Raw genomic sequence first — 14,607 nt, 5'->3', positions numbered from 1 at the left:
AGATTCTCTGTTACGGGACCTCTCTCCTCTGCCTGGGTGCCGGGGCCTAAATATCTGAGAATGGACTGTTCCAGTGGTGGGTGACGGGAAGCCAGATTCTCTGCTATGGAACCTCTCTCCAATTGATTTTGGTTAATTTTTATTTATTTAATTTTTATTTTAATTCATTTCCCTATCCACATTTGTTTGCAGGGGATTTACCTACATGTTGCTGCCTTTTGCAGCCCTCTAGCTCTTTCCTGGGCTGTTTTACAGCCTTTTTAGTGCCGAAAAGTTCGGGTCCCCATTGACTTCAATGGGGTTCGGGTTCGGGACGAAGTTCGGATCGGGTTCGGATCCCGAACCCGAACATTTCCGGGATGTTCGGCCGAACTTCTCGAACCCGAACATCCAGGTGTTCGCTCAACTCTACATAGGAGCTCTGCCCAACATCCAAACCCACTCAGCTCGTATGCCCTGGCAAACCCGATTTCTCCATTCACATGAATCGCTGTGGATGAATAAATCATAGCCGGGATTTATTTAATTTTTTTTTTATATACAAAGTGTTTGCCAAAGCATATGAACACCGCCCCTCAGCTCATAGGCTTTGGCAAACGTATCTTTTTTACTGCAGAGGAGAAATCTCGCCTTGCAGCGCCGCATACACCGACTTTTGTGTAATCTGACAGCAATGCTTCTCTCAGAATGCACATCAGTGCTGCAGCTGGTTCATCGGTTGGTCCACCTAGAAGGTAAAAAAAAAAAAAAAAACAGGCCGCAACGCAATAAATTTATTAACATTAACTTTATATAACATTTGAACAGAACATTAACTTAAAACTTTATTGAACTTTTGGAACAGAACATTAACTTTTTTGCATACCAGTGATTTTTTTTTTGTTTTTTTACCTTTATAGGACAAACCTTTTCTTCCCCATGTGCCTGTCCCTTGTCACGCAATCCCTATGCTAATAGTGTACCTGTGTGTGGTACTTCCGGAAACACTCCCCTAAGCATATGGCAGGGTGGTCAGGGCAGTCAGGACAGAAATAGCTGGTGTCACACCTTATTCCACTCCTGCTACAGACACGACATCTTTTTCGGGGTGGCGCTTGGGTTGAGGTACCAGCAACGACACTGGGGAAATGTCGCTCGTGTAGATGGCTCACTACACTAGTGGATGGGGCCACGGATCCTCCTGGATACAGGAGGTTCTCGATGATCTCTTCCTGAAATTTGAGGAAGGATCCTGTTCTCCCAGCCTTACTGTAGAGAACAAAACTATTATACAGAGCCAATTGAATTAAATATACAGACACCTTCTTATACCAGAGTCTGGTGCGGCGGGACACTAAATAAGGAGCCAACATCTGGTCATTGAAGTCCACCCCTCCCATGAGCAAATTATAGTCGTGGACCGAGAGGGACTTTTCAATGACACTGGTTGCTCGTTCTATTTGGATTGTCGTGTCTGCGTGAATGGAGGAGAGCATGTAAACGTCACGCTTGTCTCTCCATTTCACCGCGAGCAGTTCTTCGTTACACAAGGCAGCCCTCTCCCTCCTTGCAAGACGGGTGGTAACGAGCCGTTGGGGGAAGCCCCGGTGACTAGGTTGCGTGGTGCCACAGCAGCCAATCTGTTCTATAAACAAATACCTGAAAAGGGGCACACTTGTGTAGAAATTGTCCACATAAAGATGGTACCCCTTGCCAAATAAGGGTGACACCAAATCCCAGACTCTCTTCCCATTGCTCCCCAGGTAGTCAGGGCAACAGACCGGCTCCAGGGTCTGATCTTTACCCTCATAGACTCGAAATTTGTGTGTATAGCCTGTGGCCCTTTCACAGAGCTTATACAATTTGACCCCATACCGGGCGCGCTTGCTTGGGATGTATTGTTTGAAGCCAAGGTGCCCGGTAAAATGTATCAGGGACTCGTCTATGCAGATGTTTTGCTCAGGGATAAACAAATCTGCAAATTTGGTGTTAAGGTGGTCTATGAGGGGCTGAATTTTGTGGAGCCGGTCAAAAGCTGGGTGGCCTCTGGGACGAGAGGTGCTGTTGTCACTAAAGTGCAGGAAACGCAGGATGATCTCAAATCGTGTCCTGGACATGGCAGCAGAGAACATGGGCATGTGATGAATTGGGTTTGTGGACCAATATGACCGCAATTCATGCTTTTTTGTCAGGCCCATGTTGAGGAGAAGGCCCCAAAAAGTTTTTAATTCAGAAACTTGGACGGGTTTCCACAGGAAAAACTGGGCATAAAAGCTTCCCGGGTTGGCAGCTATAAATTGAGTGGCATACCGATTTGTTTCTGCCACGACTAAGTCCAAGAGCTCCGCAGTCAAGAACAGTTCAAAAAACCCCAGTGCCGATCCGATCTGAGCTGTCTCAACCCCAACTCCAGACTGGGCGGTGAAAGGGGGAACTAATGGTGCAAATGAAGTTGGGGGCTGCAAATCAGGGTTTGCCAGCACCTCAGGGACTCTAGGGGCTCTACGGGCCTGTCTGTGCGGTGGCTGCGACGGAGGAACTAATGCACATGCCACTTTACCAGCTTCAACTGCCCTTCTGGTGCTCGCCACTTCACCATGTTCCACGGCAGTACTGGTACTAGGTCCAGGATGGGCTGCGCTGCTGGTGTATGCCTCACCAAGTAATCCGACAGCGCCAGCCCCACTCTGCTGCCCTTGAAGCGGATCCTGCGCAATTTGTGGTCCAGCAACACGGGGCCGGGTACGACTGGTGGTATCAGGGACCTCAACCTCCTCGTCCGAACTTTGGGTCAGACTGCCACTGTTTTCTACAGGTTTGTATTGTGACCCGCTGGATTCGTCAGATGAGGGTTACCATTCCTCATCCGACTGGGTCAAGAGCCTGTAGGCCTCTTCAGAAGAATACCCCTTACTTGCCATTTGGTCAACTAAATTTAGGGGGTATTCCCTGAGACTACTCAAGAAAAAAAGCAAGCCTGTCTTACAAATGGGAGGCTAGCGAAGTACCGGAGGCCGCTGCGGTTGATAAAAAATATCAAAACTGATTTTTTTATCGCTGCAGCGCTTGTAAAGTGATTGTCCAGTGATAAAAAAAAAATTGTCACTGCGGCGGGCGGGCATGGGTGAACGCACGTGTGGCCTGATCGGGCAAACACTGCGTTTTGGGTGGAGGGCGAACTAAGGTGACACTAATACTATTATAGATCTGACTGTGATCAGTTTTGATCACTTACAGATACTATAAAAGTACCAATGCTGATTAGTGATACGCTAATCAGCGAATCAGTGACTGCAGTGCGGTGGGCTGGGCGCTAAACGATCGCTAACTACCTAACCAAGGGGCCTAAACTATCCTAAAACTATCAGTCAATACCAGTTTACACTGATCACTTTTTTCACTTTCACTAGTGATTGACAGGGGTGATCAAAGGGTTAATTGGGGTGATGGGGGTGTGATCTGGGGCTAAATGTGTTGTGTCTTGTGTACTTACAGTGAACTGTGCTCCTCTGCTGGGACCAACCGATAAAAAGGACCAGCAGAGGAGCAGGGAAACCATTTAACACCTTATATTTATAAATATAATGTGTTAACTGGCTTGTGATTAGATTTTTTGAAAATCACCAGCTTGCCAGCGATGATCATTGGCTGGCAGGCTGGTGACAAACTCCTCCTTTAACTTTTGCCGGCCCGCAATGCGAATGCGCAGGCCGGCTATGCGCGTAATCTCGCGTCTCGCGAGATGGCGCGCCGAAGCGTTAAGGAGGAATGAATCGACCGCCTCCGGAACGCAATCCTGCGTTAGGCGGTCCGGAGGCGGATAAATATCATTGTGAATAATAATTTTGCAGGTGAACACTCAAGAAGACTTTTTTTTTGTGAATTATCTGTTGAACCCACAAAGGTCGGAAAAAATACAGCATTAGTGGCTAGCCATTACTCTTATTACCCCTCAGTCAGTTACCTGTGCAAATTTTTTTACGGGTTCTACCATTCACACCAAGTTGCTGTGACGAATTACATACTGATGACATGACGCCTGCCCATGATGCTCGAACGTGACCTGAATTGGTGACAAAGCAGAAGATCAATAGATGTTGCATACTATATTGCCTTAATCCTTTGTACTCAGACCACTAGAATCTTAAGATTATACAAAAAACTTACTGTTAATTAAGCGGCATAGGCAATATTTGTTTTCAGGATATTTTGCATAACATTCGCAATAAATTCATGAATTCTAGAATTCGTGATCTGTAGTCATTATTTTCACGATTGCGCATATTTTTTTTGCAATACATGCAACTTCACATTTTATCAGGTCTGAGTAGCTATTACTGATTGGTGCACTAAGTATTGTTGTGACATCACAGCACTATGTCTGTGGCATGTATGTATGGACAGCAGAGAAACAGTAATTCCTATCACACTACCTAACACCCTGCACTGGAACCTATCAGCTACACTATATCACTATCTAACCTACACTGACTATCTCCCACTATCTCTCTGTATTATATATATGAGCTAACTAACTATCTAATGTAATTGGATAAGGAATAGGATCCAGATGAAAGCACAGAGCACAGCAATGTCACTGCTCTCTCTCTCTCAGAACTGCAAAAAACTGCAGAAAATGGCTGCTGGGGAGTTTCTTATATAGTAAGGGGGAGGCAGCTTTCCTATTGGTTGTTAGGAATGCTGCTAAGCTCTGACAAAGATATTGCAGCCTTCTCATTGGCCCACAAGCAAGAAGGGAGGTTACTGATGGGAAAAAATAGAATGTTAGCGATTAGGAATATATAGCACTATATTCTACATCTTCGCGAATTCTTGAAGTGCCGATATTCGCGATAATAATTCGCGATTAGAATATTCGCGATCAACACTACTATTTATGTGAAAAATGTCTAGAACAAGATGGAATGATCTTATAAAAGCAGAGATTTTGAGTAATCGTGCTGAGACGAACTGGCAATGCCTTGTGAGTAACCTGTGGAATTTCTCATATTATGTCATTTCAGGAGTCAACAAAACCCGAGACCTATTTTCATGATGAAAATCTGTACCATTCAGTCCTGGATCTCTTTGATGCTGGTACTGAAACTACATCTACAACAATCCGTTGGGGAATTTTGTTGATGATGAAGTATCCGGAAATTCAAAGTAATTGTTGCTAGCTAGTAATTGTTGATCATTGGTAATTCCATGTAGGTGCATGTTTATTTCCAAAAGCTGCATAACGTAATGTGACTGTGAATGAACAACACTGAAAACTCTCCAAATGACAACCTTTGTGAGAAGTGCACCCCTATGTTCCATCATATTCTGTGTAAGTAGATTGACCATCTTCCTTGTGAGGACCATCCCTCTAGAATACATTTTTTAATAGATTTCTGGTTTATCATCTCAAAGAGGTGTCACTGTATTTTCATGACCATTCACAAATGACTATTTGGGAAGAGGCCACAACAGTGCAGATTTTCCCCATTTGTTGTCAAATGTTCTAGGTCCTCACCATATACAGTGGAGATGTGTGTGTGGCATATACAATATTCAAATTCGCTAATTTTTAACTAAATATTTGCCATAAATTTGCAGAATCTGCCTTGTTTTTCAGCTGAAACACTATTTGCATGTCTTTCCCATATGCCCAAGTTTATGCAAATGAGTTTACCTGACAAAACAGTATAGAAAGGTTATTGAATATAATGTTAGGACAATTAGAAAACTGAAAAATTTTATGCAGCCCTCCTAAGCAATAAGAGAAGAGTTAGCTGGCATCCAAAAAATAATTTTTATTTTTTGTCACCCTAATGATAATGATCTAGGTGTGCAGGTCCATCAAGCCATCCAACTCAAATCAGGCAACTTTGAGGCTTATTGGCTCTCAGTCAGATAAGAGCTGGTTTTGTATGTCTCGTAATGCACAAGGCTGCCATTGTAAGGTATGCTGATTGTACCTGTCTTATGGATAGGTTGTTGGCTTGCACATATCTGACTTTTGACAGACACCCTTTGTGTAAATGTCTGTTATAAGTTGTTTATTGTGTGTTATAGTTAATGGTTTATTTTGAAAATAATATAGCATCTCTAAAAGGAAGTTATTAATAATAGGTAGGAAAATACTTATAAGTGTATTAAAGATAGGTAAAATATTAACTATAAAGAATAAGAAAGTATAGATAAAAGATAGCATAATAAGAATTAAGAGAAGCTATATATAATAAGTGAGAAAAGATTATAGGTTTATCTAGTGATAAAAAAATCTAGAATATTCGCTATTACGAAGATATAGCATTATATTCTAGATCTTTGTGAATTCTCGAAGTGCCGATAGTCACGAGAAAAATTCACGATTAGAATATTCGCGTTCAAAACTAATAGCTCGTAAGGCTGAAAAAAAAACCATAACAAAAGTCCATCTAGTTTTGCGTTATAAACCTGCAACGCTGATCCAGAAGAAAATTAATCCTTGTCTACTTCACCATTACAATCAGTATAAATATAGATTAACAACCCCTCTCCAGAAGTCTAGTAACATAACTTGAAATACTATGCTATGCTAAAGAACAGTATTCAGGCACCTTTTTCTTTTTTTTTTAACAGTGTGAAGGAAGAAAGCTATGTGGAATAAGATGCTCAAGACCATTAGAACTCCTTTCTACTGAGTGAAGTCCATGCTTAAACTGGTCAAAAGCTTTAATTTTTTTTCAGTATTAAAATAATAAAAACCATAAAAATATGGAACAACATAGTCGTACTGACCTGGACAATGAAGACTACATGTCAGTTTTACCATATAGTGAACACCGTAAAACAAAACCCATAAAACTGCATTTTTATCCCCAATTCCACCTCTTTTAGATTTGTTTTTCCAACTTCCCACTACACCCTACGCAATATTAAATGATGCCATTAGAAAGTGTCACATTTCCTGCAAAAAAAAAATAAAAAAGTCCTCAAACGGTTATGTGAACCGAAAAATATCAAAGTTATGTCTTCAGGAAGACAGGGAGGGAAAAACAAAAATGCTAAAATTGAAAATTGCTCCGATAATCTGTCAAGTGAGTTGTATGGGCATGTTTGAGTTAGTTTATGCCGTAATAATTTTTTTCTTTTTTTCTTTTACTTTACAGAGAAAATTCAGGATGAAATTAAAACACATCTTAAACCAGGACAGTTGCCAGCAGTAGAGGATAGAAAAAAAATGCCTTATACTGATGCTGTAATACATGAAGTACAGAGATTTGCCAATATTATTCCACTGAACCTGTCACATGCCCCTCCAACTGATGTGTATTTTCGGGGATACTGCATCCCAAAAGTGAGTTCAGTAAACAAAATTCTCATAACCAGGAAAAAAAAAAATACAAACAATTATGCATTTAAATATTAATGATTGAGACCGTAATGGGGTCTACTGCCAGTCCAATAATCACATATGTGGAAATGTACATAGTAAAGAAAGATTATTGATGATTTTTTATTCGCAGGATACAGAGGTTATTCCATTCCTGACATCAGTTCTCAATGACAAGACTCAATGGAAAACTCCCTATGATTTTAATCCCAATCACTTTTTGGATAAAGATGGGAAGTTTGTCCGAAATGATGCATTTATGCCTTTCTCTGCAGGTTAGTAATAAAAACCCTTAAATAACTAAAGCACATAATTCTACAAATTAGTTAAAGGGGTATTCCAGTTTTTATTTTTTAATGTATTTGTTTATATTATTCTAATGTCTGTAAAACTCTGAAGAATATAGTAGAGCTATATAAGTGCATAAAATAAATAAATAAAATAAATAATAGGAAATCATACAATTTTCTAATATATATTTTCTAGTATTTAAAATTCTGCATACATACCTTTCTTACTGTACACCAGACAGTTGACGCCTATATGCAGTAGAATGGTATAGCCCATGTATGAGTCCTGTGTAATGTATCCATGGTCCAATTGAAACAAGGCATCAGTCATATGTGAGCAAACGGTGACCCACGAGCAACTTTCAGTTGCTGGGGAAAATACAGTCCTGTCCTTGGGAAACTGCCCAAAAGTAATTCATATGGAGACAGTTTCTCTTTTCCTCTCAGGATGACTTAGACCAAGGACAAGGCAGTAGGTAGACAGCCCACCCAGGGCAACTAGTTTGTGGATGGTAGGGAACATGGATTCCTATTCTATTACTAGGGTTATCATGATCTCTTTCATGAGTTCACCATTGAACTATATGCCCCAATTACCTTCTATGGTCTCTAGGATCCCATATCTACAGATCACTTAACTTTTTGAAAGTGGTCTTAGCAGTTGCCTTGGCCACTTGCCATGCTTCAGGCTATCCCACTAACAAGTCTACACAGACCAGGACATCCTCATAATTACCCACCATAGGTAGCTGTATGTGGTCCACTTGCGATCCCTGGAACAGGTAATCTGGTCATGAGGTGCACTTCCTGGGTGCTTGGGTAGGATTACCAGGTTTATGCCTTGCAAATGTGCACATCCCTACACACATTTTACAGCCACATTTTAAAACCCTGAAGAAAACTAGTTCTGTAAAAGTATGGTACACATTCCCTTGTTGTTGTAGACCACTGACTGGGACAGGGCAGACATCATGGGAAACAAACAACGGGGCAGGCAGACCTTAGTGTGTATATGCCACAACCCTCCTTCTCTTTGTAGGGCACCTCCCTCTAACCATACCTTTTTCTAGTCTAGTTCTGGAGGATCCATAGCAGTTCTGTGTCTACTACAGGCATGGGCGATGGGGCAGTCACCATCAAGGGGAACAATGCTGCCTTTCTGGCCACTTAATCTGATGAAGTGTTCCCCAGAGATTTAGGGGTCTGCTCTTAGGTGTGTGATGACACCATCACCATGGCTGCCCTTTAAGTAATATCAGTGAGTCCAATAGCTGTCTTAAAGCCTCAGCATTCTTACTATTTAGGTACACATACAGTCCTGATCAAAAGTTTAAGACCACTTGAAAAATGGCATCTTAAAATCTTATTTTACACTGTTGGATCTTAACAAGGTTTCAAGTAGAGCTTCAACATACAACAAGAAGAAATGAGAGTGAGACAAAGCACTCAATTAATTGAAAATAACAATTAAACTGAAACAGGCTGTTTTTCAGCTGATCGAAATTTTAGGACCACATGCCTTTAAAAGGCAAAATCTGTGCAAAGATGTAGATTCATTGTCATTTTCTGTCAGGTAGTCACACGTTGTGATGGAAAAGGCAAAAAAACTCTCCCTTTTTGAACGTGGTCGGGTTGTTGAACTGCATAAGCAGGGTCTCTCACAGCGCGCCATCGCTGCTGAGGTGGGACGCAGTAAGACAGTCATTTGGAATTTCTTAAATGATCCTGAGGGTTATGGAACAAAAAAGTCAAGTGGAAGACCCAAAAAAATTTCATCAGCACTGAGCCAGAGGATCAAATTGGCTGTCCGTCAAGACACTGGACGATCCTCGACCCAAATTAAGGCCCTTCCTGGTGCTGACTTCAGCCCCATAACCATCAGACGGCATCTGAAACTGAAGAGCTTCAAAATCAAAAAACGTCTTCAAAGACCTCGTCTCCTTGAACGCCACAGAACTGCTCGTTTGGACTTTGCAAGAGAGCACCAAACATGGGACATTCAAAGGTGGAAGAAAGTTTTATTCTCTGATGAAATAAAATTTAACCTTGATGGTCCTGATGGTTTCCAACGAAACTGGCATGACAAGCAGATCCCACATGAGATGTTTTCTACGCGCCACAGTGGAGGGGGCGCCATAATGGTCTGGGGTGCTTTTTCCTTCAGTGGAACAATGGAGCTTCAGAAAGTACAGGAGCGTCAAACGGCCACTGGCTATGTCCAGATGTTGCAGAGAGCATTCCTCATGACTGAGGGCCCTCGTCTGTGTGGTAACGACTGGGTTTTTCAACAGGACAACGCTACAGTATACAATGCCCGCAGGACGAGGGACTTCTCCAGGAGATTAACATTACTCTTTTGGCCCATCCTGCGTGTTCCCCTGATCTAAATCCAAATGAGAACCTTTGGGGATGGATGGCAAGGGAAGTTTACAAAAATGGACAACAGTTCCAGACAGTAGATGGCCTTCGTGCGGCCGTCTTCACTACTTGGAGAAATGTTCCCACTCACCTCATGGAAACGCTTGCATCAAGCATGCCGAAACAAATTTTTGAAGTGATAAACAATAACGGCGGAGCTACTGATTACTGAGTTCATGTTTGGAAGTTGGATTTCTGTTTTGGGGGGGTTTAGGTCTTTTTTTGGAGGTGTGGTCCTAAACTTTTAATCAGCTGAAAAACAGCCTGTTTCAGTTTATTCATTGTTTTCATTAAATTGAATGCTCCAAAAATGTTTTGTCTCACTCCCATTTCTTCTTGTTGCATGTTGAAGCTCTACTTGGAACCTTGTTAAGATCCAGCCATGCTAAATATAATTTTTTGCAATTTTTCAAGTGGTCTTAAACTTTTGATCAGGACTGTATAAAACGAACAGTTTTTTTTTCCTCTACACATGTTGCACATCCTCCTGAAAATATAAGAATGTAGCTTTTGCCTGTGAAAAAAAACTAAATAATTAATCTTTAATCTTTTAATTCTTGTGTATAATCTGTATTAAACAAAATAAAAATGTAAATTCATAAAAATGGCAAAGAACGTCAATTAATGAGTACATAAATGTAACATAAAAACTGGCAGGTATAACACCAATAAAATCATAAATCTGTTAATTGTAAGATAAGGTTAAAATTATTAGTCACATAAAATCCCGTTACGCACTGTGCGATGTGCCGTACATGGAAAAGTCGACTAGATGGTATCAAAGCTCTGCATGAAAGGTGTATATGAGATATGTTAGGTGTTTAAATAAAAAAGTTAAGATATATAAAAAAAACTTATGTAAAATGAGTACCATAATAAATTAAATAAAAATTTTCAAAATTTGACTGGCTGTTAGGGCATAAGATGTTTACCAAAGTTATAACAGGAATAAGGGTATGTAGGCTGCACCCACACTGGATGAGATAGACTACGTAATCTGTTTTACTGTTGAGGTGATAATTTATCTGGAAAGTCGTGCCGTAGGTGGTGGAGGAGAGGGATTGGTTGCGATGTTTAATGATACTGCAGCAAAGACATCTGGTCATCCCACATTTGAAACTACCTGGATTACATATTAGAGGCAGATTGTTGTTGATATCTGGTTTATGTTGTTTTAGCCGGCTAGGAGCAAGAACGCTCTTGAGGGCGGGGGGCTCTCCTAAAGCTGATATAGGGCTGTTTTGGTAGAATCTTTTCCAGGTGTGGATCTGCTAGTAGGACGTGCCAGTGTTTTTTTGAGTATGTTGGGTACATTATGGTGGGATTTGGAGTAGGTTGTGATTAGGGATGAGCGTACAAATCTTTGCGAGTTTGGGTACCCGGATCCGAACCTGGACTTTTTCACTGAAGTCCGAGTTCGACATCCGGGTCATTTTATTATTTTCCGTTATAACAAGCACGCTCAACCTGCAGCCCTCCAGCTGTTGCAAAACTACAACTCCCAGCATGCCCAAACAGCCTACAGCAGGGCATTGTGGGAGTTCTAGTGTTACAACAGCTGGAGGGCTGCAGGTTTAGCATGCCTGCATTATAACATGGTTATAATGGAAAATAATAGCATTCTTAAGACAGAATGCAAAAGAATATGGCCATTTAGGGGTTAAAAAACAACTAACCTCGTCCACTTGATCAAGCTGCAGCAGTCTTTTCTATCCTCATTCAGCAGGACCTGCCGAAGGACATGCGATGTGCGCCATGACGTCACCGCTCTCTCCCACATAGTGAGCTCGGTGACGTCATCGCGCACATCCCCGGTCCTTTAGCAGGTCCTGCTGATTGGATATAGAAGAGAATGCTGCAGCTCGATCAAGTGTATGAGGTGAGTTAGGTTTTTGTTTCTATTTTTAAACCCTAAATGGCCACTTTTGCATTCTGTTTTATGACTGCTATTATTTTCCGAACCCAAACTTTGACCTGAAGTTTGGCCGAACCCGGCGGAACCTGAACTTTCACGGATTCGCTCATCCCTAGTTGTGATAAAATTATTGTGTTTAAAATTCTCCTCAGTTGTGGTGGCTTTAATGCAGGGATGTAGGCAATCATCTTGGCTGTGGGTTTTACTTTGCTCCAGGGCGTCCTTAATTAATCATTTTGGGTATCCCTTTTCAAGAAACCTACCCTGTAGTTTTTTAGACTGTGTGAGGAATGTGGTATCATTAGTGATGAGCGAGCATGCTCGGCCCAATACCTGTTCGGCTCGAGCATCGCTATGCTCCACACATGGCGGTACTCGGCCAAGTACCACATGTGCTCGAGCGCCACGCTCAAGTCCCCTCTCCACACGTTTGGCGCCTGCTAAGCAGCCAATAAACGTGAAGGTAAGTATTGCCATCACTGTAATGCCAGTAGCCATGTTTTCTACTGGCATTACAGTGATTGGCTGGCCAGGAAGCGTCATTGCTCATTTTAAAGACGTTTCAAAGATCCAAAAGTCCTTTTAAGGACTATTGTGTGTAATAGCAGCAATTTGAAAGTGCAAAGTGGCACTTTAAAAAAAAAAAAATTTACATATAGTTCCCAGAATCTGACCACATTTTTGCTGTCTGCGGTTTAATCTGTTAATTTCAGTGCTTTGCATCTGAACACCGTCAGTGGTTGTTAGGGCCATATATTGGGAAAAGGTGGGGAAAAAAAACGTATTTCACAGAATCTGAATATATTTTTGCTGTCTGTGGTTTAATCCGTTAATCTCAATGCTCTGCATTTGAACACCGTCAGTGGTTGTTAGGGCCATATATTGGGAAAAAGTGCAAAAAATAATATACATATTTCTCAGAATCTGACCACATTTTTGCTGTCTGCGGTTTAATCCATTAATCTCAGTGCTCTGCATTTGAACACCATCTGTGGTTTTCAGGGCCATATATTGGGAAAAAGTGGAAAAAAATATATATATACATATTTCTTAGAATCTGGCCACATTTTTGCTGTCTGCGGTTTAATCCGTTAATCTCAGTGCTCTGCATTTGAACACCGTCAGTGTTGTTAGGGCCATATATTGGGAATAATATAGTTATAAATATAAACAACATCATAAAGCAGTGTCTATACTGCAGATTCCAATAATCTGTGGCTAAAATAGTGTCCAAAATCTGTGCTGTTCTGTGTCATATACTGTACTGCATCTGAAAACGGTGTCTTTTGTGGACAGTAAAAAAAACAGCGTCACAACCAGTAACAAATCCATAAATATGAAGAAGGTGAGCACTAAGGGACGGGGAAGTCGGCGTGATGCTGATGGTTCACGCAGAGACCTTGGCACTGGGCACAATAAAACTGTGCCTGCTGCCAGTGCAGCATAAAAAAAAGAATTTTGAAAACCGTACCCAACTTCATGTCCAACTTAACTCGGCAGCTCATGACAACACTGTCCAAGGCGGACCAGTGCGAACAGTTGGTCGGTTGGATTGCTGATGATAATGCATCGAGTAGGTTAAGCACCACCCTCTCTTTCACCAAGTCCAGTCTCTGTAGCTAAGAGTCTGGTCAACCGAATCCTCACTCAGATCATCCTTCTTCCCACCATGGAGAGGATTGCCAAACGAGTGATCCCACACTCGCATATTCCGAGGAGCTCTTTCCAGCGCCACTATTACATTTGGCCCTCGCGCCCAGCACGCTTGAAGAGGGACCTGAAATATTGTGCCCTGATTCCCAACCTCTTGAGCCTTAACAGTCTAAAGAAGATGACGGTGGTGAACGGCAATCATTCGTTCACGAGGTGGATGATGATGAGACACAGTTGTCAATCACTGAGGTTGTGGTTAGGTCAAGACAGGAAGATGAGCAGAGTGAAGAAGTGAAAGAGGAGGTGGTGGACGATGAGGTCACTGACCCAACATGGGAAGGTGAAAAGCCGAGCAAGGACAGCAGTACAGAGGGGGAGGGATCTGCAGCACCGCAACAGGCTGGAAGAGGCAGTGAGGTTGCAAAAGGGAGAAGTTGGCCCACACAAAACAGGCCCGCAACCATTATACCGAGCACCCCCATGCGTAAATCAACCTTGCGAAGGCGTAGGTGTTCCGCAGTATGGCGCTTTTTTTAGGAAAGTGCAGAGGACAAAAGAGTGGTAGTTTGCAACCTGTGCCTTACCAAAATGAGCCGGGGCGTGAACACTAGCAACCTCACCACCACCAGCATGATCCGCCACATGGCATCCAAGCACCCTAATAAGTGGGCCGAACGCCTGGGTCCACAATCTGGGTCTGCGGGTCACACCACTGCCTCCACTTCCCTTGTGTTACATGCTGTCCAATCCCCTGCCCAAGACGCGGGCACGGATACCTCTCGCCCAGCACCTGGACCTTCGCATGAACCATCAGCAACAACATCTACTTCCGTGTCCCAGCGCAGCATCCAAATGTCCATACCACAGTAATTTGAACGCAAGCGCAAATACCCACCCACAGGCCATAGCGCTAAACTGCCAACTTTCAAAATTGCTGGCCCTTGAAGTGTTGCCATTTAGGCTTGTGGACACTGATGCCTTCCGCAGTC

At 42.3% G+C, this 14,607-nt stretch overlaps 1 protein-coding gene across 2 annotated transcripts in view; it reads left to right on the top strand.

The window, feature by feature from the left end:
- The window catches only part of LOC122944441 (cytochrome P450 2K1-like), a 53,717-nt gene that overhangs the window by 25,249 nt on the left and 13,861 nt on the right, over positions 1 to 14,607 (top strand). For both annotated transcript variants that reach the window (XM_044302712.1, XM_044302713.1), the window contains exons 6-8: positions 5,004 to 5,145; positions 7,119 to 7,306; positions 7,476 to 7,617. In XM_044302712.1, the coding sequence (XP_044158647.1) occupies positions 5,004 to 5,145; positions 7,119 to 7,306; positions 7,476 to 7,617 (472 nt within the window). The remainder of the gene's footprint in view (positions 1 to 5,003; positions 5,146 to 7,118; positions 7,307 to 7,475; positions 7,618 to 14,607) is intronic.

The sequence above is a fragment of the Bufo gargarizans genome, chromosome 8, assembly GCF_014858855.1.
Source record: "Bufo gargarizans isolate SCDJY-AF-19 chromosome 8, ASM1485885v1, whole genome shotgun sequence".
In the NCBI taxonomy this organism is placed as follows: domain Eukaryota; kingdom Metazoa; phylum Chordata; class Amphibia; order Anura; family Bufonidae; genus Bufo; species Bufo gargarizans.
This window is presented reverse-complemented; position numbering and strand designations above follow the sequence as displayed.